The 25478-nt window shown below is 44.2% G+C and overlaps 1 protein-coding gene across 2 annotated transcripts in view; it reads right to left on the minus strand.

Moving 5' to 3' along the window:
* Window positions 1–25478, minus strand: part of GABBR2 (gamma-aminobutyric acid type B receptor subunit 2) — a 347953-nt gene that overhangs the window by 135110 nt on the left and 187365 nt on the right. For both annotated transcript variants that reach the window (XM_059925145.1, XM_059925146.1), the window contains exons 5-6: window positions 17005–17070; window positions 8501–8701 (exon numbers count right to left, since the gene is read on the minus strand). In XM_059925145.1, the coding sequence (XP_059781128.1) occupies window positions 8501–8701; window positions 17005–17070 (267 nt within the window). The remainder of the gene's footprint in view (window positions 1–8500; window positions 8702–17004; window positions 17071–25478) is intronic.

Here is a 25478-nt window from a genome sequence, read left to right on the forward strand (position 1 = left end):
GCTATTCTTCACCTTTTAAGCAAAACAGTCTCAGTTCAGACTTCTATTCTGACTATGATGAAATAGGTTATGTCAGACAAAAGCTCCCATGAAGAACATTAAGGAAAGCAGCATAAAATATAAAAATAGCTATCCAAAGGTATCAGAAAGCAACCAGGACATCTAGGACTTGAGGAACCAAGATTCTGGAGAGAAGAGAAGTGTTTTGAGAAGAGTCCAACATTCTTTGCTGCTTCCTCTGGAAGCATTTGCTGATTTGTAAGTGGGAAGGCTAGTTGTAGGAATAGAAAACACTGGATCAGAGTTTTCAGCAGTCCCTCAGAGATGGGAAGACAAAAAACTATAGTTCAGTGTTATCAGGGTAGCAAGGCTTAAAGGCCAAGGTCTCAGAGGAAGAGGAACTACAGAATACCAGTATGCAGACTGACATTTGCACTTGAAATATTTGGTGATAACTAAGCTGCATAAAGCAAGAGGCTGAGAAGCCAAGCAAAAAGTGGTGGCTAAGGGGTTAAGAAAGTAAGCAGATGTGTTTGGAGTTTCATGGCATTAGGAAGACAAAAATTGGAATCCAGGGCCAATCCAATAAACACCCCAGGATTTTAGAATGCTGAAGGACAGACAGGAGTAAGGGCAAACCAAAATAGACCAGGCCTTGTGAAAACTAAAACCAAGCTTGGAATCATCTCAATTCTTTATTGGATAAAGTGATCTGCCCCTATTCTAACTGCTTGCTTGAAGAGAAATAAATCTTCTCTGGAGAAAGATAATGCCATCTGTAGCTTCTCTAATTTTTCATAACCAATTTAATGAATTAAACTTACTAGGTATGCCAGGTGATAGTATCAGATTTAAAAAGAAAAAAAGAAGGAAAGAAGGAAGAAAGAAAGAGAGGAAGGAAAGATGAATAATAGGCAATAGAAGCAGGCCCACAGGTGATCCATACCTTGAAGTTATTAGACATGGACTTTAACATAGCAGGTTTATATGTTCAAGAAAACAGATAAAAGATATAGAATATCACCTGAAAACTATAAGCAATGAAAGAAAAAAAGAATAAAATGAAAATCCTAAAAAAATTTTAAAATACAGCAACAAATGAAACTAAGCTCAACAGATGGATGAAGCAGCATATTGGACACAGCAGAAAGTAGGTTAGTGAACTGGAAGAAAGGTTAGTAGTAAATATTCACACTGAGGCACAGGGAGGAAAAAAGGATAGGAAATGAACATAAGAGATATATGGAATGTGTTGAAAAGGTATAGCACATGTATAACTGGTGTCCTAAAATGTGAGGGAAGAGAGGATAGGTAGAAGCAATATTTAAGAGATATTTTCCTAGAATTTCCCCCAACACATATCAATCCACTGATTCATGAAGTTCTATAAAGCTTAAACTCCAATCAAGATAAACCCAAAGAAAACCTCACTTCAGCACAGCTTAGTAAAACTGCTGAAGACTCAAGCAAAGACAAAATCTTAAAAGCAGTTAGAGAAAAAAAAAAAAAAAAAAAAGGATGCATTATCTTCAAAATAGCAACAATAAGTCTGATGGCTGATTTAACAGAAACAATAGACACCAGAAGACAATGAAATGACATCTGAAAGTGCTAAAAGAAAATAACAAACCATCTAGAATTCTACACCTGGTTAATATATCTCTCAATCTGAAAGATGAAAGAAAATTTTAGACAATCAGAAACTGAGAGAATATGTCTCCAGCAAACCCGTAGTAAAAGAAAGACCAAGAGGAGTTCTTCAGGCAGAAAGAAAATGATCATAAACAGAACAGAAATGAAGGGAGGAATGAAAAGTAATGGGAAGTGTAAATATATGAGTAGATCTAAAATGGAACATGACATCAGGTTCAAGGACACCCAAGAAAATCTCATAGAAGAAGAGGGACTTAACACTACCACCCATCAGGTCTTATAAAACTTCAATTATTAAGGCAGTGTGGTATTGGTTAAAGGGTAGGCAAATAGAACAGTTGAAGAGAACAGAAAGTCCAGAAACAGAGCCACACTATATACACTCATTTAATTTATGATAAAGATGATACTATAGCATGGGGTGGGGGGTAAGGAGGATTTTCAATAAATGGTTCTGAATCAATTGGTTATCCATATGGAAAAAAATTAATCTTGATCTTACCTTAGACCTTACATAAAATCAATTTCACGTGAATTCTATATCTAAAAGTGAAAGGTAAAACAAACTTCTAAAAGACAAGATAGAAAAATATCTTCATGAGCTTGGGTGGGCAAAGATGCTTAAACATGACACAAATGATGTAAGTAATACATATAACTGTCTAAGAATTCATATCCAGAATACAAAAAGAACTTCTACAAATCAATGAGAAACAGGCAGAGAATCCAAGTGGAAAAATGGGCAAAAGACTTGAATAGGCAGGTTACAAAAGAGGATATCAAAATGGTCAATAACGATATGAAAAGATCGACAACTTCATTAGTCATCAAGGAAATGTAAATTAAAACAAAAATGAGATATCACTACTTACCCACTATATTGGCTAAAGTTAAAAAGTTAACAATGCCAAATGTTGGTGAGCATGAGAGTTGGTGAACTCTCAATCACTGCCGGTGGGTACGTAAATTGGTATAACCACTTTGGAAATCTGTTTGGTGGTGTCTACTAAAGCTGAACATATGTATTCCCTATGACTCAGAAATTCCACCCCAAGCATGCACCCAATAGTAATGTGCGCATATATTCACTGAAATACATCAAATACCTATAAATAAATCAAATAAAATACATGCAAGGGTTCCACACAAAAAATTACAAAACATTTCTGAGAGAAACTGAATGGATGGGAAGACCCTATATTACAAAGACGTCAGTTTTTCCTAAATCAGTCTATAGATTCAGTAAAATCCCAACAACAAACCAGAGCAGATTTGTGTGTATAAACTGACTCACTACTCCTTTCTCCTGCCCACAAGGCTGCTGCGCTGATGGAGGAAGAGAACTACAATTTGTTGAGCATCTATTGTGTGCTCGGCACTTGGCAAGATATTTTCCTCTGTATTACCTCATTTAATCCTTCTAAATCTGTAAAAGAGATATTATTACTCCAGTATAATGAGAAACAATTTCAGAAAGGCCAAATGACTAGCCCAATGTCACTGCATCACTATTGATTACGTTCAGTTGTATATAACAGAAAAAAAATTATCACTGACTTAAATGAGATAGTCTATTTCTTTCTCACGTAAAAGATGATCTTGGGTAGGTGGTGCAGGGTTACTATGGCCACTCCACAGTGTAACCAGGGACCCAGGCTCTTATCTTTATGCTCTGCTATCTTAGAATAAAGTTTCCTTCTCAAGGTCACCTCTTGATCCAAAATAGTTGCTATAACTCCAGCCATCCCATCCATATTCCAGCCAACACAAAGGAGAAGGAAAAAGAAAGGCATGCTCTCCCCTTAAAGGAGATTTTAGAAGTCTTGTATAATACTTCTACCTAAATCTCATTGGCTAGACTTAGAATCCTGGCTGTATCTAGCTACATGGGAGGCTGGGAAATGTACATTTTCAGATGGGTGGCAACATACCCAGTTAAAACCAAGAGTTATGTTACTGAGGGGGAAGAGGGGCTATGGATGTTGCATAAACAACTATCTGTCTTCCAGAGTCACTCAGTTGGGAAATGGTGGGGCCAAGATTCATATCTAACCAGTGCCAAAAGGCCACCATACCCTTCCTCCCGAGCCCATATTCCTTTGCCACACCGCCTGTCTCCCAGCGATGTGGATACTTAGGGAAGCAGAAGGGAACAGGAGCTTTGCGGGGAAGGTGAGGGCAGAGGCAGCAGCATTGTAAAGCTTGACTATCTGGGGAGCACCTCTACTTTTCCATGGCACCTTCTCTTCCTCCTCTCTAGAGCCCAGAGCTTCCCTAAAAGCCCCAGGTTCTTTGTTATGGCGCTCCGATGGCAGTGACAATGAGATGGGTGCAGCTTTTCCCAGGTCATTGCTCTAAGTTGAGGACTCACTAGATTTCTGTTTCCTCTTGTTCTGCTGTGTTGGATATACAGTTGTGGGTGGTCACAGAAGCTTCTTGCCAGAAAACATTACAAAACTCTTCCAAAGAATGAGCCTGTGCCTTTGATGGAGGGTTGGGGCCCACTTCTGAGATTCCCACTGATTCCACGGTTCTGTGAACTTTTCCATCTGGTGCCTTGGCCCAATTCTGTGTGTCTCAGCAGGGGAATGGTAACAGGGAAGAATGTCCTTATTAGAGAGGCTGAGCCATCACTGGAATTTTACACCAGAACTGTAAATGCTCACAGTGGAAACAAAGCCAGTGGGACGCTGAAAAGTGAAAGCTGACACTGGAAATCACCAATGTCAACAGAGTCACTTTGGGGAAACAGAGTGGTGATGGGGAACTTTAACAAGGAGAAAGAGTCTTTAGGGCCAAAGCAAGTATCCAGAGGCTGTTTACGTGAGGTTCTGAAAGACTGAGCTCTGAATGTACTCGGGGAAGCCCAAAGGTCTGCACTTGTCCCATCACTGCAAATTCCAACGGGAAGGGACTGATGAACATGCTTGGGAGGGAGACCATGACCTTGTTATTCCTCCTACCAGAAATCTCCTGGGTGCCAATGAGCAAGCTGGGGACAGCTTGGCACCAGAGACAGGCATATGGAAGAGGAGAATGCATTTCAAGAGGGGCCACTGTTCCACCTGATTCTGTGACTTTATCAGGAGTTACCTTTATCCTGGGGGTTCCAGGGTTTAACATTATAACCATATCACACAGCTTGCTGTAATAACTCAATACCATACTTACAGAGAATTTTGCTGTGAAAGGACGCCAGGAGTTACATGGTCCAAATCTCTCATTTTCAGTTGAGGAAACTGAGGCCCAGGGATGGTGAGTGTCTAGCTGAGGTGGCAGATTAATTGGTGACAATGCCAGGATTTGTACTAGATCTCCTGATTACCAGACCCATACTGTCCTGTTCTGCCACTTACTAACAGGCCCGCTAAGAAACCACAGAAAGGGCTGATTTGAATGTGCTCTGCTCCTAAGCATGTCACAAGTCTAGAGGGAGAGCATGGTAGCGGGGAAAGTGCAGTGAGTGGGGACTTAGCAGTCCTGGCTTCCACTCCTGGATCTGTCCCTGACCTGCTGGGTGACCGTATCAGTTTCCTGGGGCGGCCATAACAAATTTCCATAAACTGGGTGGTTTAAAACAACAGAAATTTATTTGCTACCAGTTCTGGAGGCCAGAAGACCAAAACTAAGGTGCTGGCAGGGTTGGTTCCCTCTGTAAGCTCCAAGGGGAATCTGTTCTGTGCCTTTCTTCTAGCTTCTGGTGGCTGCCAGCAATCCTTGGTATGCCTTGTCTTGTAGACGCATCACTCCCATCTCTGCCTCCATCTTCACATGATCTTCTCCAAGTGGCAAAACTCCCCCTGCCTTTTTCTTATAAGGACACTTGTCATTGGATTTAGGGTTTACCCAGGTAGTCCAGGATAATCTCATCTCAAGATTCTTAAATTAATTACATCCACAAAGACCCTTTTTCCAAATAAGGTCACATTCACAGGTTCTAAATGTTAGGACCTGGACATATCTTTTTAGGAGCCACTTTTCAACCCACTACAAGGATCCTGAGTATGCCCTTCCGCTTTCTGCTCCTCAGCTTTCCTATGTGTAAATAGTGAAGATGGCAAGAGTCCACTGACTTGCTTCTATACGTGTTTGCTTGTCTTCATGGATACTGATGGACCCCAGAATACAGGCATCGACCCAGCAGCCTGTGCCATGCGGATCACGGTCCCCAGCAGTCACATACACCGCAAAATCAAATTCAAGAACTATTTCACGACTTTCTAGAACTTCCTTTAGCCATATATTCTTGAAGATTGGTTGAGGAAGTTGGCTTGTGGTCAGACCACAAATACGAATGCCTTATCAACTCTGGGCCCTACACCCTGGGGAGAGAGCATTCAACAAGAGCAAGTGCAGAGCATGGGCTGAGCATGGGAAGGGGCTTGACGAACACAACCTGTGCAGGGCAAGGACCAGGGGGAGGTGAGTGAGGCCTTCCCTTCAGTGGCAAAATGGAAGGAGCCAAAACCCTCAGTAATCAAGATTAAAAAATCAAAACTAACGCAAAAAAAAAAAAAGAATCCACGATGAGCAAAATTTTAAATAAAGATGTGTTCTTGTAATTATGTGACTCAAATCAGTTCACCCTAATCTTGGTTTGTGGATCTTGTCTTTCTTTAAAATTTTGAAATTTTGTTCATCATGGATTTTTCCATTGAGGTCTTTGGCACACCCTTAAATTTTGCCCTTAGTCCTGGCCCTGGAACTGTTAAGTTATAACTGGAGGGATGGGCCCTACAGGGACAAGGGATGGCGACCAGTGGGGAAAATTAGGGGACAAGTAGTGATTCCTGTGCTACTGGAAGGATCTGAGAGTCTGATGAGAGAGGCTGGTCTGTGTGACCTCTAGGAGAGCCCTAAACCCTCTGAGTCCAAGAGGCAAAGAGTTTTCAGATTTCCCCGTGTAACTTCAATTATCTTTTGACCTCGAGATAATGTAAGAAATGCTGCCTCTTGTCTCAAAGACTGTGGGACAGGGACTACGTCGCCCGGAATTTCAGAAGCTGCCCCAAGCTGGGAGTCTGCCTGGCTCTGCTCTGATGGCACTGCTCCATCCTGGGAGGCCCAGGAGTGGGTGGCCCACACTGTGAGATGAAATGAACAGCCCCAGGAATAGCCCCAAGGTGTCCATTCATGGGCACAGTGATATGGGGGTGAGGTCAGCCTCCTCACCAGGCCCAAATTTAAAAATTTAAAATTAAAAAGGAAAGTCAGTGACTTGGGAGATGTTATCAAGTCAAAACATTTACTCTGAAAAAACACTGCAAAAAATGATCTTCCCAAAATGCATTCCTGTGCACTTGCTCACATCTGTGCATGGCTTGCCCACCCTGGGGAACATTCACGCTCCTTGGAACGACATTTGAGGCCCTTGGGGCGTCTCATGGCCCTTACCCCACTTAGCTTCACAGATCTCATGTGTAATCATTTACATCTTTGGTCTTAAGTCTCTCATTTTAATTATTATACTGTCTGCCTGTATGGAATTTTAGTTTTTGTATTTTCCTCAAATTTTATACTATTTTTAAAGTATAGGGTATCCCTGGACCCAAGTATCTTCTAATAAACTGTAAACTTCAACACCTTTAAAAATAACACCTACTGAAATAAAAATGAGTTGTTTCTTCTCATTATTCAGCACCTCCAAAAACTTCATGTTGTCATTGATTTTGGTATGAAGATATTTCTTTCAACATTTTCTATCCAAAGTGTTTTTCCAGGATCTCTCAGGTGCCACATGATCTATAGAGCTGCTTATAAAATGTGTCCTAATGATTTGCCCTTTTTGGACAAATCAATAAGTCATTCTTGTAGTGTTGGCTCTGACTGAGATTAAATAATGGATAAAAATAATATATATGTTTTTTACTTTACTATGAAGTTGATTCTTTAAATGAAATTGAAGGTTGGTAGAGAATTTAAAAATCTGAGATCAGAGGAGACAGAAAAGAATCATGTGCCCTGCTGTACTGAACTTTGGCTGGTGGTTAGAATTGAGAGATGGATGTTGCCATCTTCACCGGGGCTGTCACCACCTGATTCTTGATAATGCTTTCACTGATAGAGAATAGTGTACTTGGGAAATACTTTTACATGCACCATGCTACCTGTTCTTTCACAGCCCTATGAGATAAGCAGGCCAGGGGTTAGTCATCCCTAGTGGGAACATCCCTAGTGGAGGCCTGAGGACTTAAGCACCCAGCCAAGGTCCTCCTCCTAGTTATGACAGCACAAGATGCCAGGTGCGATGCCAGCCACGTTGCACAATCTGCCATTCAGTCCTCCTTTTGACCCCGGAGGAGGATATTTTCACCACCACTCTACAGATGAAGAAACAGAGGCTCAGAGAACTCAAGCTCAAGGTCACACAGCTGGTAACTGGCAAAACTGGGGTTTGGATCAATCTTTCTGGTCTTTAGTACATGTTTCCCCAAGTCTACTTGTGGGGTCATTCGTCTCCTCCAGGCTGACAGGAGCATCAGTGAGACTGAGAAATGACATTCCAGGTCAGAGGGGCACAGGATGAAATGGTGGCCTCGTCTGAAAGTCAATGCCTGCAGTTGGTGCTATACTAGTCACGACTCCACCCCTTACGCATACACTATGTTATGTGCGTACAAAGCACCCTTACCTCATTTGATTCCCACAATTCCCTAGAAGGCCATGCAGTAGAGAGCTGGATATCCTCATTTAACAGATAAGCGAGGCTCAGAGAGGTCACATGCTTTGCTCAAAATCACACAGCAAAGGCCAGAACAAGATCTAGGTGCTTTTTGCCAACATCATTGGACAGCATGATTAAGGGAGATGGGCTTGGGGGCTGAAATGAGCTGGCCAAGGCACCGACCTTTCCTGAGATGGTCTTGATCTGCTTGGAGCTCAGGGGCTCGAAGTCCACGCCGATGTAGCCCTCCATGGCAGCAAGCAGATTCTTCCGGAGACAACGGGACGAGTTGGCTTCTGTGTGCACCTGCTCCCACCAGGAAGGCTCATACCAGCCCGGGATGATCCATTGGTATTTGCTACCGTACATATTCTCCTCATATGCCTGCAACAGATGGGTTGACCATGAAGGCACCAAGAGACAAACATTTGTTCAAAGCTTTGTACCCTGTGGGAAAGGTGGAGGGGACTCAGGGTTCCTCGTACCAGAGGATTTGTTAATTTTTCTATTACTTGCTGGGTCTCCTCCTCATTATCTCTCAAGGGATCCAAGGTAGTTTATAGGAAACACGTATATTAAAATAATAAAACACTGAATAAAATAAAAACATAAGTGCTTGGGAAAATATAGATTATAATATGCTTATTGGAGGTAAAGGGAACAGAACATAGACAAGTCCACCAAAGGTTCCAACACTACAGATATAAGCTACATATTTCACCATGAACTTCCTGGCAGTCCAAGAGAAAAGGGCAACAATATGAATTGCATAGCTCTTATTTTCAGTAAGGAGAAAACATACCAGTTCTTCAGGGACACAAAATGTTTTCTAGGCTTTAATCCCTAAACAAAATGCCTCATATGGAGGTCACTGTCAAATTAGCTAGCATGGTATCAACACCATCCCTACAACAAACAGATTTCATAAGGCTATTTTTGTATAGATCTTTACTAAAAGCTGAGATCATAACCTTAAAATATAACCCAGGGTGGAGCAATTTTGCAAAGGGCCAAGAAAATTTAATGTAAGCATGCAACTTATATAAGATGCCACTTGGCAAACTGAACATCTCTCTAAATCTTTACCCAAAGCATGGTGTACATAAATCCAGATCCTAAAAAAAAAGTCCCTTATATTTATATACTTTACACGCATCTTATTTGTCATTCATGTTCACCCTTTGAGATGGTCTAGGCAGAGTTTATTATCCTCATTTTAGAGATGAGGAAACTGGAAACCAGAGAGGGAAAGTCACTTTTCCAAGGTCACACAGTCTGAACCTAGGTCTGCCTACTCTTATGCTGCAAAGCCACACTGCCTGCCTCCCATTTAAACAAAAAGTTGTCAGACTGTTCTAATATACCCCCATTTGACTTTAATTCTTACTGTGATGATTTTTTATCTGGAAAAGCATGCTTTTTGATAGCTTAGATGCACCCAGAAAATCCCAATTTGTAGGAATGTCACATGCCATCAAAGTTGGGTCCAGAATGGAGTAGAGCTCACATTCCTATCAGTAATCAAAACACCCAGAAGTTATTACAGAGAGCAGTGGTGTATGTAAATGCTGTCCGTGCGCTGTGATGAACTGTATACATTAAAAAATGTGAACCTTAAACGATCCAGCAATTTGTTCCTAGGGAGCCACCTATGTTAGGAGGACATTTTGGGAAACAATTCATGTCACACCCCTTTATGTTCCTTGGCTTAGAACAGAGACAGCATAGAGGCCAGGAGGGTGTGGAGAGAGAAGCCTGCAAGATTGCTCTGGACGCCAGGGAGATTTTGGCTGCCCTCCACTTAGGCTCCAGCATGCTAATCGATGGTCTGCCCAGAAAGGGTGGGCCAGGGCCCTTTATATTTGTGTATATTAGAGAATAGTTACTGTTGAGTCTAAGAGTTGGAGGTGTGTTCCCTTCATTCCTACATCTGAGGAGGCAACTCTTCTAAAACTCTCTCAACACCTGAAAAAGCCCAGCCTGCAGTGTGGAGCGTCTCACTGGGGTAAGTGTGAATTAGAATATTTGTTCCTTAGCTTAAGCTCAGATTCCATCTCTATGGCCTCTGTCCATTGATTCAGTGAAGCCTCCAGAGATTAAACTGAAATTGTTTCATAAGAGAGCCCTTCAACTATCTCAAGGTAATGATCACATCGCCTCTTCTCTAGACTCCTCTAATGATATGGGACTTTCACCTCCCTCATTCTAGACACTGTATTTCTCATAATGCAGCCTCAGATCATAGTCATTTTTTCCAGCAACTACATTGTAATGTTGCCCCAATCAAAACTGCTGTAGAAAAAACACAGAGAGCCCTAATATTACAATTATATAACAAAACCCCAGTTCAACAAAAGAAGGCAGTTTTCTGGGCTTCCCTCTAATAAATGGGGTTTAGCCCACAGAAACTTTTTTTTTTTTTTAAGAAAAGATAATCCCAGACCCTGGCTGGGGGCTAGACCTTTGAACAAAAGGGTCATCCCAATGACCCCAGGTCATTTAATCAATGGCAGAACCTGTGAGACTTCACAACTCTCATCTTTCACTGGCAGGGAGGAACTCACATATATTGAGCCCCTATTATGTGCTAGGCTATTTATATACATTATCTTATTTTATTCTCACAACAACCCTATGAGATATGTGCTATTATCTCTATCTTATAGATGAAGACATTGAGGCTCAGAGATTGAGGAATTTGCCCAAACACATTCAGCTAAGTCAAGGGGACAAGATTCAAAGTCTGTTTTTTTAAGTTTCCCTCTTTTCTTAGCAAAACAAACAAAGTAAAACTTTCTGGAAGCTTCCTCAGTCTTAAAAGGTTGAGACAAGATAGCCCCAATTATTAAGAATGTATGGTAAGTAAGCGTCAACAGATACAGAGTGAGGACATGAGGAGGTCTTCTGATCAGATGCAAAGGCAGATTTGCATTATTCTCTGGACCAAAGACTGTGTGATAATTTAGAGGCAGCATGGAGCAGGAAGTCAGGAGCCTCCCAGGGATCTGCTGTGATAGCTGTCTGACCTGCCATTGTTCTGTTAGGTGTTCCTTGTGAGTGAATTTTCCAGAAAACAGAAGCTCAGTCCATTTGAATGACAACACATTTTGTTTAGAATATTAGTCAATTTTGATGAAGATAAAATTTTTTCTACTGATCTTTTGAAAAAAAAAAGAAAAAAGATTATAGTCAAGTAGCACTAGATTCTCTGCCACATACCAGCTGGGTAACTCTGGCACACAACTCCTTGGACCTTGCTTTTCTCACCTATAGCCTGTGGAAAGCAAAGCCCATCTCACTGGGTTGGTGTAGGAATTAAATGAGGTAATATATGAACAAAAAAACAACCTAATCCAAAAATGGGCAGAAGATCTAAATAGACATTTCTGCAAAGAAGACATACAGATGGCCAATAGACACATGAAAAGATGCTCAACATCGCTAATTATTAGAGAAATGAAAATCAAAACTACAGTGAGATATCACCTCATACTGGTTGGAATGGCCATCATTAAAAAGCCTAGAAATAATAAATGCTGGAGAGGGTGTGGAGAAAATGGAACCCTCCTACACTGTTGGTGGGAATGTAAATTGGTGCAGCCACTATGGAAAACAGTATGGAGGTTCCTTAAGAAACTAAAAATAGAGTTGCCATATGATCCTGCAATCCCACTCCTGGGCATATATCTGGAGAAAAATCTAATTCGAAAAGATACATGCATCCCTATGTTCACAGCAGCACTATTTACAATAGCCAAGACATGGAAGCAACCTAAATGTCCATCGACGGATGAATGGATAAAGAAGATGTGATACATATATACAGTGGAATACTGCTCAGCCATAAAAAAGAATGAAATAATGCCATTTGCAGCAACATGGATGGACCTAGAGATTATCATACTAAGTGAAATAAGTCAGACAAAGACAAATACTATGATATCATTTATATGTGGAATCTGAAACATGATACAAATGAACTTATTTACAAAACAGAAACAGACTCACAGATATAGAAAATAAACTTACGGTTACCAAAGGGGAAAGGGGGGGAGGGATAAATTAGGAGTTAGGGATTAGCAGATATCAATTACTATATATAAAATAGATAAACAACAAGATCCTACTGTATAGCACAGGGAACTATATTCAATATTCTGTAATAAACCACAATGAAAAAGAATATGAAAAAGAGTATATATCTGAATCACTTTGCTGTACACCAGAAAGTAACACAACATTGTAAATCAACTATACTTCAATAAAAAAGAAATAATAAATGAGGTAATATGTGTACCATGCCTGGCCAACACTATGTGCGGGAACATTTTGACTGCTCCTTCTCATGCCATTCTCTTTTCCATAACTCATGGCTTTATTCTGAAAATTAGCCACTCCTATGGGCCATGCACAGTGATACTTTTGGGCATGGCCCAAACATCAAATGGCCCAGACTGGTCCAAACACCAAATGGCTCCAGACTATTGTTCTTGGAGTTTCTGATTTACTTTTGATGGCTTTGTCTCCCTTCTAGCTGTCAGGTCTAGGCTGTCACTTTCACTGTCATTAAATCCCTCTCCTCACTCTGAATCTGCTGCTTTTAAACCGCTATGGAAAGCAGGGAGTGTTAAACATATGTGAAAAAAGTACACAGCACAGGCTTTGAGTGAGGGTCTAAAAGGCTCTCCTACAAGGGAGGTAGACTGGGCTTAAATATAGCACACAGTGTCTAAAGCAACTGCATTCTGGTATTCCCACGTTCAGAAGGGCTGAGATTGTTGGACACGTGAGCTTTAAGAAGCTGCTGGTATCTTTGTCTGTCTCCTTTGCCAAATAGGGAGTTCCTGGAGGGTGGTGTCTGCTCTTTCCAGGATCCCCAGTGCTTAGCACAGTGCCTGGTGTACAGAGGGCACCCAATAAATGGTTGTAGAGTGACTGACTGAACACATTTTCAGTTTACTTGGTCACCTTGGTTTTCATTGTTTTTGTCTCTAGTAGGAATGTGGTCTCAGGACCTGTGGCCACCAAATGGGCCCTGCCGGGTGATGATGGGCAGTCTTGAGCTCACGTTCTTCAGTCCCATGAACGACTCTGTTCTCATTAGCTGCAGACAGGTAGCCTTGATATAATTTAAAAATCCAATTTCCTCTTTTTATTGTTTCCTTTTGCCTTCTCACTTCCTCAGGCAAGAAGAATATTTCCCTTTTATAGGCATTTCATAACCATAATAGTAATAAATCCTCACATCAGTAAAGCAGTTAACAGTTGGGATGACAGTCACCCTTCGGTGGCCTTGTTTAAGCCTCTCAATAATCCTACGAGGCAAATAAGACAGGGGTCGTCGCTTCCATTTTAGAGGTGAGGCAGCCGGGGGCTGGAGTTGTAAAGTGGCCTCCTTGAGGTCACACAGCTGGCAGAACTAAAACCAGAACCCAGGTCAGAGTGCTTGAGAATTTAGAATAGACCACCAAGGAGAAAGGAGAAGACAAAAGCGACAGGCCATGCTCGTCCTTTGCTGGAACCGAAATGAACATTTTGCCACAGGGCTATAAATAGTCCCTGCATTTGCTGGAGACTACTCTCCCCTTGGGTGGCAGGTCCGATCTCAAGAACATACAGCAACACGCTGCAAAGTTTGCACTGCAGCATTTGGATGGCAAAGACGCGGTTGTCTCCATCCCATTGTGCTCTGACCCTGACATGGGCGGAGAGGTTCTCTCCCTGGGTCTCTGCTCCAAGCAGCCCCTCTCTCCGTCACACGCCAGAGTTTTGATTCAGTGTGAGGACACTGAGAAGACTCTCCTCAGGACCTTCCAGGCCTGCCAGAAGAACTCCTTCCTAACCAGATAAGACTGACAGTCCTGACAGGCAGATCCCTCTGAGGGTGTGACACACAGAATAAACCCCCTAACCAAAAACTTCTGAGAAACTACTCAGTGAATAAAGCAGCCAGCAAAGACTCTAAGAAAAAGTCCATCTGAAGATACCCAAAGTCCAAGAGGAAGAAGAAAGTGGGATGAGGAGGTGGGATGATGTCCCGTGCCGTGTGGAAGGCAAGCAGCCTGGGGCTTTGGGTCAAGAGGAAGACAGCCATGTCGTCTGTTCTGAAATGGAAACCACGCTGCTGGAAATGCCACTCAGAAAATAACCCCAGTGCACAGCATGGAGGGAAATCACCGCCATGCCTCGGCTTAGGGTTTGGCTCAAATCAGAACAGGAGGGGACTTCCCTGGTGGTCCAGTGGGTAAGACTCTGTGCTCCCAATGCAGGCGGCCCAGGTTCGATCACTGGTCGGGGAACTAGATCCCGCATGCATGCCGCACCTAAGAAGTCCACATGCCACAACTAAGAGCCTGCATGCTGCAACTAAAAGAAGATCCCTCCTGCTGCAACTAAAAGATCCTGCATGCTGCAACTAAGACCCAGTGAAGCCAAGATAAATAAATAAATAAATAAATAAATAAATAAATAAATAAATACTAAAAAAAAAAAAAAAACAAAAAAACAGGAGGTCTGTCTGCATTTTGTGCAAACAGGAGATGGCCAGGGCTCAGTGTGGCAACTTCACAGATCATTTTTATTAATTTACTTTTCCTCACTTGATCGACAATCACCCACCATGTGCCAGCTGTTTGCAAGGCCTTGGGGATATAGAGGGATAAAACCCAGCTTCTTCTCTAAAAAGTTATGTCTTCTAATTGGAGCATTATTTTCCTTTTTTAAATGGGCCATTTCTGGACCTTAGATGGTAACATGCAAAGTATTATGAGCTTTGAAATAAAATGTATTAAATCAATTTGCTCCATTTTTTTCAATTTTTCTCATGTTCTTCCTTAGATTTTCATATGGAAATACTCCTTAATTACCCTTAACTGAGACATAGGATGCTTAACACAATCTAGGAAAGTCCATCAGTTAGTAAATTCGTCAGCCCAATGGTGGTCCATTCCATCCTCAGAGACCTTACATAAACAAATAAAAAAAGGTTGCTGACATTTGCTGAGGGCTCACTGCACGTCAGGCACTATGCAAGGTGTTTTTGCTCATTTAAGCTCCACAACAATCTTATGAGACAGGTGTTATTATTATCCCCACTTTACAGATGAGAAAACTGAGGTTCAGAAAGTGTCAACAAGCCCAAATCCAGTTACTAAGCTGCAGACCAGTAGTTCAAGCCCAAGCAGACTGACTCCTGAGCGCTAAGCTTCACCCAGGGTCCCCTGAAATGTCAGCCTATAGCTTCTCCTTCCTCCCTGCTATTCTGAAAGGTGATCAGGCAGTTCCCACTTTGCTCCTGAGCCTTCATGAGGAAATATCCCTGGGTGACTATGGTTTTCGGTCACTGTTCTCTCCTTACTCCTGGCCTCTTTTCAGTTTCTGCATCTCTCCTGAAATGGGGCACCAGGAGCTGAGCAGGATACCCCAGGTGGGGTCTCTCCAGCAGAGAGCAGAGGGACGACCCACCCTAGTTGTGGACGTGCAGCCTGAGGTCGCCTCGGCTCCCTGGAAGCTGTGCTCACACTGGTTACTCATGGTAACCTTGAGGTCAACTGAGACTCCAAAGTCTCTTTTGTTCTAAACGCACAGTACTCCTCAGCTATGCCTCTATCATCTTGGACATAGGCAGCCCAATTTGTTCTAATATAACCTTATATTAGGACTATTAGATTTAGTCTTCCTGGATTTAATCAAATATTCCAGCTTGTTAAGGTTCTTTGCACCCTGGCTATCTTCCAACATATTTCACAACTTCTAAAATTCCTATAAACCTATTTTTATAATCTCATCCAAGTTACTGAAAAAAGGTCAAAGAAAACAGAGGCCTGTGGCCCATCACTAGAGACCACACCTAGAATAACCTCAGTCTAAGAGGAGGAGCTTATTGGGTAGACAATTCATGTAACTAGGCTCTCATTCTGTTGATTTCTCTCCTGGCCCTGAGGTGGAGGAGGGCGAGCCAGGGCATCAAAATGGAAAGACATAGTCCCTGTGTTAGAACTGTTATATTTGTTCAGGTTAGAATATCATGTGGAGAAAAGAGGATTTGATTGGGAATCAGGTGAATGGGGATGGAGCCCTGGTTCTGCCATAAAACGTCCCTTGGACAAGCTTCTCCACCTCTCTGGGCTTCTAGTTCCTCATCTGTAAAGCAAGGGTAACAATAGTAGCTTCACATGGTTATTGAAAAGATTAAGTGAGATAAGGTTTAAGAATGTACTTTGTCACCTATCACACACCAGACAATTAAAAGGATTCAGTGGTAGATACTGAACAGTTGATGGTCTGTGCTAAACCTGAGACTCTGAGCCCTGCTTACAGGGCAGGAAGGGGTCTGAGGCCTCCTGGTCTCGCCCTGGAATCTGGTGTCTCCCTCTGTGTGGTGCACACAGCACTGCTCCATTAAGCAAGGCTGGGTGGAGGAGACTTAAAACTAGCTGGCAGCGCTGAGGCAATGGTAAGACAGTGGGTTTGGTAAACTGAGGTTCCTGGTTCCTCCTACAACTGCACTGTTCTGAGTCCTGGGGTTTTAGCTCCCCGGAAAGACGAAAGAGCAGTAAGAATAACACTTCTGCTTCCAACACCCCAGACTCCGGTCCACTCAAGGACCAGGCAGTGACATTGAGTGCAAGAAAACGCTTTGTGAACCTCCCCAAAGACATCCGTGACACAACCAAAGTGTTACTTACACAACAGAACACTTTTGCTGCCATATTCTGGTCAAACTGGCCAAGGATGATCCGCACGTCGTTGCCCTGTGGACAGAAGGACACGGATTGTGAAGGTGAGAGTGTGATCGGCATAGCCCAGAGGGCTTGAGGCAGCGATCATTCACATGCCCCAGGCTCCCCAGCAAGAGCTCTGCCTGAGGGGGTGGGCAGGGCAAAACCTCACCCCCCAGCCCAGCCCAGCCTGGATCTCCGGCTCTCTCTGGGCCCAGCTTTCCCTCAGCTACTGCTGTTGGCCCTGCCTGGTCTCGTGGGTAAACCCTGGGGCAAGTCTGCACGGGCTGGAGGCTAAAGGCTCTGAGGGGCCTCATTGTCTCCCCTGCTCTCCTCCAACAAGGGCAGGCAAACGCTCCGGGGCACTGAGACAGCGTCTACTCTCTGTCCTCACTCTACACATAGGGAAACTGAGGCCAGAGGAGAGAAAGGAACTTCTAAGGTCCCCAGGGGAGTCGGCAGCAGAAACAAGTTCCCAGCCAACACCCCCTCCCCCTCTAGTATTCTAGACTTTTCCACCTTTCTGGAGTCCACAGAGCTTCCCAATTAAGAAGTTTCAGAGTCTCTTTGAGTTCTCAGCTTTGTTCAAATCTCAGCTCCACTTGGGTGGCCTCAAGCGGCTCCTTTTCCCATCTTAGCCTCAATTTCCTCATCTGCAAAATGCAGATAATGGCAGTACTTACAGGGCTGCTGAGAGGACTAAATGAGATAATCCTCATAGAGTGCTTAACATAGTTCCTGACACACAGTAAACACCCAGCTAGAATTAGTGTTTTATAACCTTCTCCTAACCTACTCTTCTCCCTTTATTTCAAAGGAAAATCTATATTCAAAAGCTCTATAAATGGTTATTTATTATCTTAATATCTCAATATGGTTAATAGGTATATATTGTACCATGGGGCCTATGACTCATTTATTCATTCAACAAACATTTACTGAGTGTCTGCCTGAGGCTCCCTCCTGGGTCAGGGTAAGGGGTTCTTGGTTGCTTTCTAGGGGAAGGGACCCTGCTCTGCCCCCATGGAGAACAGGCAGAAGGCGGATGTACAGGTAGCCCCCAGGAGACCAGCCAGGCCCTGGCCCACACGCTTGCTCCCCAACCCCGTCCTGCCCTCCGCACTGACACTCAGCCCTGCAGGTGGTGCTACCTTCCTGCCATTTATCCCGTCCTTTCCAGCAAGCCTCGAGGCTCTTTGATGCATAAAGAAGAGAAACATCCCTTTAAAGATCAGTTTTTAGCATCTTTCAAAATTGGAAAGTGCTGACTGGGAGGCCATTTTACTCATCATGTACTTTAGCAAAATAAAAAAGCCTTGGATTCTAAAATCACCCTTCGTTTGCAAGCAAGAATGGAAAGAAAAAGAATTTTCCTGTGAAAGAACTTTAAAAGATCATTAACAGAGCAGTTGAAGGAAGGCAAGCTTTTGTCATCATCATGGCTGCAATGCTATAGAAAGTTCTAAGCTGCTTCTGTTCTGTGGCCATACTCCCGGGCACACTCCAGGGTCTTTCTGCTTGTTTGTTGAATTTTTTATAGCATTTCTTGCTGCTAACAGTATTCACTTACCCATATCCATATCCATATGCATATCCATCCATCCAGCGAACATTTATGGAGCATCTACTCTGTGCCAAGCCCTGTGTTGCTAAACATGGTATAGTAGAAACAGCTTATTGGATTTTGGAGTCAGAGAGACCTTGGTTCACATCCCAGCTCCAGCACTGACCAGCTACATGACCCTGGGTCTTAATGCCCTGGAGCCTCAATTTCTTCATCTCTGAAATGGGGATAATATTCCCTGCCTGACCCGGTGGTTGTAGGATTCATGATAATGAAGTCCACCCACTGGCTTCCATGGTGCTCTCTCCTGGCTCCCTCCTGCCTCCTGGTCATTCCTGCTGAGACTCTGAATCAGCTCCTCATCTTTCTGCCCATCCCTAATGCTGGTGTTCTGTACAGTTCTGTCCTCATCACTCTCCCTGGGCAATCTCATTCATGACCCCAGCCACAACTCCCCTCTGAGCACTGTGGACTCCCAAGTCTCTCTCCCCAGCCCAGACTTTTCTCCAGTTGCCCCCTGGACACCTCCCCTTGGATTCTCCCAGGCACCTCCACTTGGATTCTCTCAACATGCCCCAAGTTGAACTCATCATCATTCCCAACATGCCTACTTCCTCCTCCTGTATTGTCCATCTCTAGAATGGTGTTGTCAACCTCCTACTCCCTAAGATCAGAAACTTGGGAGCCATTCTAGATTCACTCCTCTCCTCATCTTAGCCATAACCATGGCCTGTTGGTTCTGTCTGCTCACTAGCTTCCTGAATCGCCCCCATGTCTCCAGCCCCATTGCCCTGGGTTTAGCCACCATCACTCCCTACGTGGTGAACCACTACAGCCTCCCAGCTGGATCCCTGCCTTTAGTCCTGCTCCATCCACCCAGTCTCCAGAAAGCACACAAGGGAATCATTCCAAGATTCAAATCTGATTACGTAAAATCTTTCCATGGCTCCTGGAGCTTTACAGATCAAACTCTGAGCTCCTTAGAACATTCCAAATTCTTTACCAACTCACTCCTGCTCATTTCTCTAATCACATTTTTTGCTACTCCTCCACAGCAGGGAGAATGAACTACCTGCAGTTCTCTTAAATGGTCTGCCATTTACTCATTCATTCATTCACTCATTCATTCATTCACTTTCTCACTCTGTCCCCTTTCTTTCTACAAGTTCATTCATCCAGAATGCCATTCCCTCCCACCCTACACGCTCTGCCTGGAGAGCTGCTACTCCCCCTTCCTGCCTTAGCTCAGGCATTCCTACTCTGAGAAACCACCTCTGTCCCATTGGGCTTGGTGGTCATTTGCTCCTCTGTGGGCCCAGAGCACTCTGTGCTTCCCTCTATCACGGCCTGAGTCTACTTGTTTGTTGTCCCCATTGGACTGAGGATAACTTGATTCATCTCTGGGTCTCCAGCTCCCAGAACAAGGCATGACACATATATCAATAAATAGGTATTAAATGTGTGATTAAGTGAATGAATGCTGTGTGAAGCACAAGCACAATGCCTGGCCCACATTGGTTATTCAATATCTGCTGGTTATTATCATCAACTGCACTAATATCCTGCTAGCCTAGGGCCTAGGTACTGGTTGGGTTCACCATGTTCATTTCTTGAATGGACCGAGGGACCCACATCTTCATGGTTGACCACCTGACCACCTGCTAACAGATAAATAAACAGCTCTGCCACTTGTGGACCATTTAGTATCTCTGTTGCCATGACAACCAAGTTGCATTGACTGCTTGGTTCTATGCTCCCAAACTGTTAGGACTGGATGGGGCCCAAGGGATCGCTGATCTAGTTAACCCCTTCCCAGAGAGGCAAAAGGCTTCCAAATCCAGCACAGTACCCCAAAACCAGTAATCTTGCCTTGGTGTCCCCTTACCATCAGAGGGTCCTGGAGAAAGAGCCTATCCAGGGCCAGGTTGTACCTGATGCAGGAAGCTATTCACACCCACTCTGACTCTAGACAGTGAGTAAGAGGGGCAAGATGCTGCAAAGCCTGGGAGAAAAGAGGACGAGCCAGCACTCAGTGCAGGTGGAGCCTGGATCCCAGGGTAGGGAGAGGATAATGGGAAATATGACTGGACTGGGATCCTCAGGCGGCCCTTGAGAGCAGCATAAAGAGCTTAAGGTGCTTCTCAAAATGGGATATGTGTACTCCCAGGGCAGAGGAGTTCTCCTGAGAGTATGAAAAGTGCAGATATACCTGGTTCTTCTTTCTGGAGTAGCAATTTATTGGAAGATTCACGGGTGAAGGGAAAGATTTTCAATTGGGGGAATCTTTTTTTTTTTTTTTTAACTTTTCTCATCTTACATTCAGTGCTCTAATTTCTATTTATTTATTTATTTATTATTTTTGGCTGTGTTGGGTCTTCGTTTCTGTGCGAGGGCTTTCTCTAGTTGCGGCGAGCGGGGGCCACTCTTCATCGCAGTGCGTGGGCCTCTCACTGTCGCGGCCTCTCCTGTTGCGGAGCACAAGCTCCAGACGTGCAGGCTCAGTAATTGTGGCTCACGGGCCCAGCCGCTCTGCGGAATGTGGGATCCTCCCAGACCAGGGCTCAAACCCGTGTCCCCTGCATTGGCAGGCAGACTCTCAACCACTGCGCCACCAGGGAAGCCCCTGGATCGGGGGAATCTTAAAAGTTTTTAACACACCCACACTCTCACAAAAGTTCCAGAATCACACTTTTCAATGTTGCATAACTTGTATGTTTTCCTTAAAATCCAGAGAGAGGAAAGAGATTTTGTGTTGGCAGTGGACCCTGCTTCTGCAAGCCCGCCCACCTCCCTACCAGGGGTATCAGTGCACTCTCCTCTATGGTTGAAAGGGCTTGGGGGCAGTTGAAGGAGTGCCAGGGGTAGGGGAGGACAGCCATGACCATCTCTGAGGATGACAGTACAGAATGGTGCTGTGATGTTAGAGACCCTGGGAAGTGGCAGAGGGCAGGGTCTCAAAAATCCCTGCCATGGACTCCTGGCTCTGCAGGGGGCCGCCTGGAGTGAAAGTAGATGTCCCGAGATCAGACAAATGACAGCTTCTTCTAGAGGGCTAGATCTAAGGTAATGGATGGTAGCAGAGACCTATGTTCACACCCTCAACAGGCCACACCCACGGGGGGCAAACATGGAAGGGAACAGCCATGGGGTGGGAGGCCTGGGGAGGGGTGCTCAGTCCAAACCCTGGGTGTATTTCCTTTCCTCTTTCCTGGCCCCTCTCATCTGTTGTCTAGGACCTCTTTGTCTCTGGGGCCCTTAAAGGGAGCTAAAACTCACATACAAAAAATGACACTTAAGAAGGATGACTCAATACAAAGCACTAGTGTATAACCCCCACTTTACAGGGGATCCTAGCAGAGTCAAAATAAATGACAGCTCCCGAGCTCTTTCTAGCCATTGCCCTAGGAGGTAGGTGCTATAATTATGCCCACTCTGGATAGTTTCATGAGCAAACTGAGGCCCAAAGACTTAAGCAACTTTCCTAGGCACAGCAGACGTTGTTGGTCCTGCTGGATCCCCTCCTCGGGGCTAGTGCACCCAACCCAGCTGCAGCGATGGTAGGCTGCCACCAGCTCCCTCCCTTCTCTGGAGAACTTCCCTCAGCCAAGGGGAGCTTCTTGGCCCTAGAAGGCCATGTTGTGCCCCACATCCCATAGCAGCCAGTGACTGACTCACGTGGGTAGAAAACTCCAGCCCCCTTGCTGAAAGGTGGGACCAGCTCTGTGGTGCAGACTGTGCTCCAGAGATCTGGTGAGGCCAGGTTAAACCCATCTCCAGCCAAAAGGCATTCTGGCCTAGCTCCCCTCTTGCCTTATCCTGCTTCTCTCCCCTTCTCCTGAGCCCACTCTCAATAAATCTCTTTCACAAGAATCCCAGGCTCTGTTTCTAGGGAGTTCAACCTAAGACACCAGGTCACAGGGATAAGAAGTGGTGACTTTGGCCTCGACCCAATGTGGGTCTGGCCCCAGAGCCCAAGCATTTGACCACTCACTCCTGTATATTACCTCCCACGCTGAGAAGGCCAACCCCACCAGGCCTGGGCTGCTGGGGCTCAGTACCCAGTCTGCAGCAATGACTCATGGAGAAAAGTCCTATGGATTTTGAAGTCAAAGGACCTGAGCAGCAAATGTAACCCTGAGACATTAAAATAGCTGATGTGCATTTAAAAGAGCAGGAAAGCAGAAGGCAACCCATGTTGCTTCCCTGTGACAGCAGTGTGGGGTCCTGCTAGAAGATCAAGGTTGACGCTGACACTGACCTCCTGCCATTTCTGCATCTGTCTCAGCCTACGTTTAATAGCTTCCTGGTTTCCTACAGACGCACACTACCCTACTACCCCACTGAGCTGCTGAAAAATCAAATGAAACCATGTTCAACGTTGTAGAAAGGGGTAAGGTGCAATGAGCCCAAAGGTGGCTGAGCTATTAGAGGCCGGCCATGATGCAGGCTGGGAGGTGCCCCTGACCTGGAGCAATGGGCACTGGTGAAGTGGTGAGTAGCCCAGGCCTGCTCCTACTCCCCCACTTTGGTCGTGAGACCTGGGGTAAGCCTGAGAGAGTTAGCATAGATGTTTTCCAAAGTCCCTCTTGGCTCTGCCAGACTGATTCCACACCCAGAATGACTATTCTCTTTTGTTTAGCTAAAATTAGTCTTTCTTAGACTTTGTTTTTCTTCTCCAGAAGTGTCCCTAAAAGCAGAGAAGCAGGAGACATATACTCTTAAGGACGGGAGTGAAAAAGGGTACAGCCCATAGCAGCCCACTGGCAAAGCATGGCATTTCTTTAAAGTTTATTATTTTATCTTGAAACTTCATGTATATTTAGCCTTCCAATAACATATCTATGTTTATCTTAAGATAAAAATAATGCTTTTTCTTCCCATGTCTCTGAGCAAAACTGGCCTGCTGGGAAGATGCACTACATTTATTCTGTAGCTTTGCATCCCCTCGGGGTGCTGGTATAAACCTCAGGTTCAGGCAGTCAGGCTGGATTCCTGGCCCGTGGGGGGGTGGTAATTCCCACTAGGACCTTCCCATGAAGCAAAGTGGGGAACAGTCCCCCTCAAGACCTATCTTTGTGGTCTTCCTGTGATAGAATAATGGCTCCCCAAAGATGTCCATGTTCTAATCCCTGGAACCTGTGAATATGCTGTGTGACATGCCAAGGGGGAATTAACATTGCAGATGGAAATAAGGTTGCTAATCAGCTGATTTATAAAATAGGGAGATTTTCCTGGAGTCTGAATCCTGAATGATGGGTTGGGGGCTGCTCCACGGAAGGCCAATAAAGCAACTGAAATTGATAGGGACAGAGTAAAGGGACAAAGCAAATGATTAAATAGTTAATCCCACTAAGGTATCATAAGTAAAAGAAAAAAGTAAGGGAGACCCTGTAAGTGAATAATCACTCAAGAAAGCAGGCTTGCCTAGCAACAAAACCATGCAATAGAAGCATGAGACATGCCCCAAAACAATAAAACAATGGTGGAGTGAGACCCACATCCTGCCCAGGGAGGTCAGTAAGTTAATGACTCCTAGGACATGCTCCTCTGTGCACACTAAAAACAAAAACATAGGCAAGGTTGGACCAGAGTCTGGCTTGGCACAGCCGTGTGGCTAACAGGGTCTTGGTGCTCCAGACGGGTGTCAGGCCTATGCCTCTGAGGTGGGAGAGCCGAGTTCAGGACACTGGTCCACCAGAGACCTCCCGGCTCCACATAATATCAAACGGTGAAAGCTCTCCAAGAGATCTCCATCTCAACGCTAAGACCCAGCTCCACTCAACGACCAGGAAGCTACAGTGCTGGACACCCCATGCCAAACAACTAGCAAGACAGGAACACAACCCCACCCATTAGCAGAGAGGCTGCCTAAAATCATAATAAGGTCTCAAACACCCCAAAACACACCACCAGACACGGTCCTGCCCACCAGAAAGACAAGATCCAGCCTCATCCACCAGAACACAGACACCAGTCCCCTACACCAGGAAGCCTACACAACCCACTGAACCAACCTTACCCACTGGGGGAAGACACCAAAAACAAAGGGAACTACGAACCTGGAGCCAGCGAAAAGGAGACCCCAAACACAGTAAGTTAAGCAAAATGAGAAGACAGAGAAACACACAGCAGATGAAGGAGCAAGGCAAAAACCCACAAGACCAAACAAATGAAGATGCAATAGGCAGCCTACCTGAAAAAGAATTCAGAGTAATGATAGTAAAGATGATCCAAAATCGTGGAAATAGAATGGAGAAAATACAAGAAACGTTTAACAAGGACCTAGAAGAACTAAAGAGCAAACAAACAATGATGAAAAACACAATAAATGAAATTAAATATTCTCTAGAAGGAATCAATAGCAGAATAACTGAGGCAGAAGAACGGATAAGTGACCTGGAAGATAAAATAGTGGAAATAACTATCGCAGAGCAGAATAAAGAAAAAAGAATGAAAAGAATTGAGGACAGTCTCAGAGACCTCTGGGACAATATTAAATGCACCAACATTAGAATTATAGGGGTCCCAGAAGGAGAAGAGAAAAAGAAAGGGACTGAGAAAATATCTGAAGAGATTATAGTTGAAAACTCCCCTAATATGGGAAAGGAAATAGTCAATCAAGTCCTGGAAGCACAGAAAGTCCCATACAGGATAAATCAAAGGAGAAACACACCAAGACACATATTAATCAAACTATCAAAAATTAAATACAAAGAAAAAATATTAAAAGCGGCAAAGGAAAAACAACAAATAACATACAAGGGAATCCCCATAAGGTGAACAGCTGATCTTTCAGCAGAAACTCTGCAAGCCAGAAGGGAGTGGCAGGACATATTTAAAGTGATGAAGGGGAAAAACCTACAACCAAGATTACTCT

Source organism: Balaenoptera ricei, chromosome 6, assembly GCF_028023285.1.
Source record: "Balaenoptera ricei isolate mBalRic1 chromosome 6, mBalRic1.hap2, whole genome shotgun sequence".
Classification (NCBI taxonomy): Eukaryota; Metazoa; Chordata; class Mammalia; order Artiodactyla; family Balaenopteridae; genus Balaenoptera; species Balaenoptera ricei.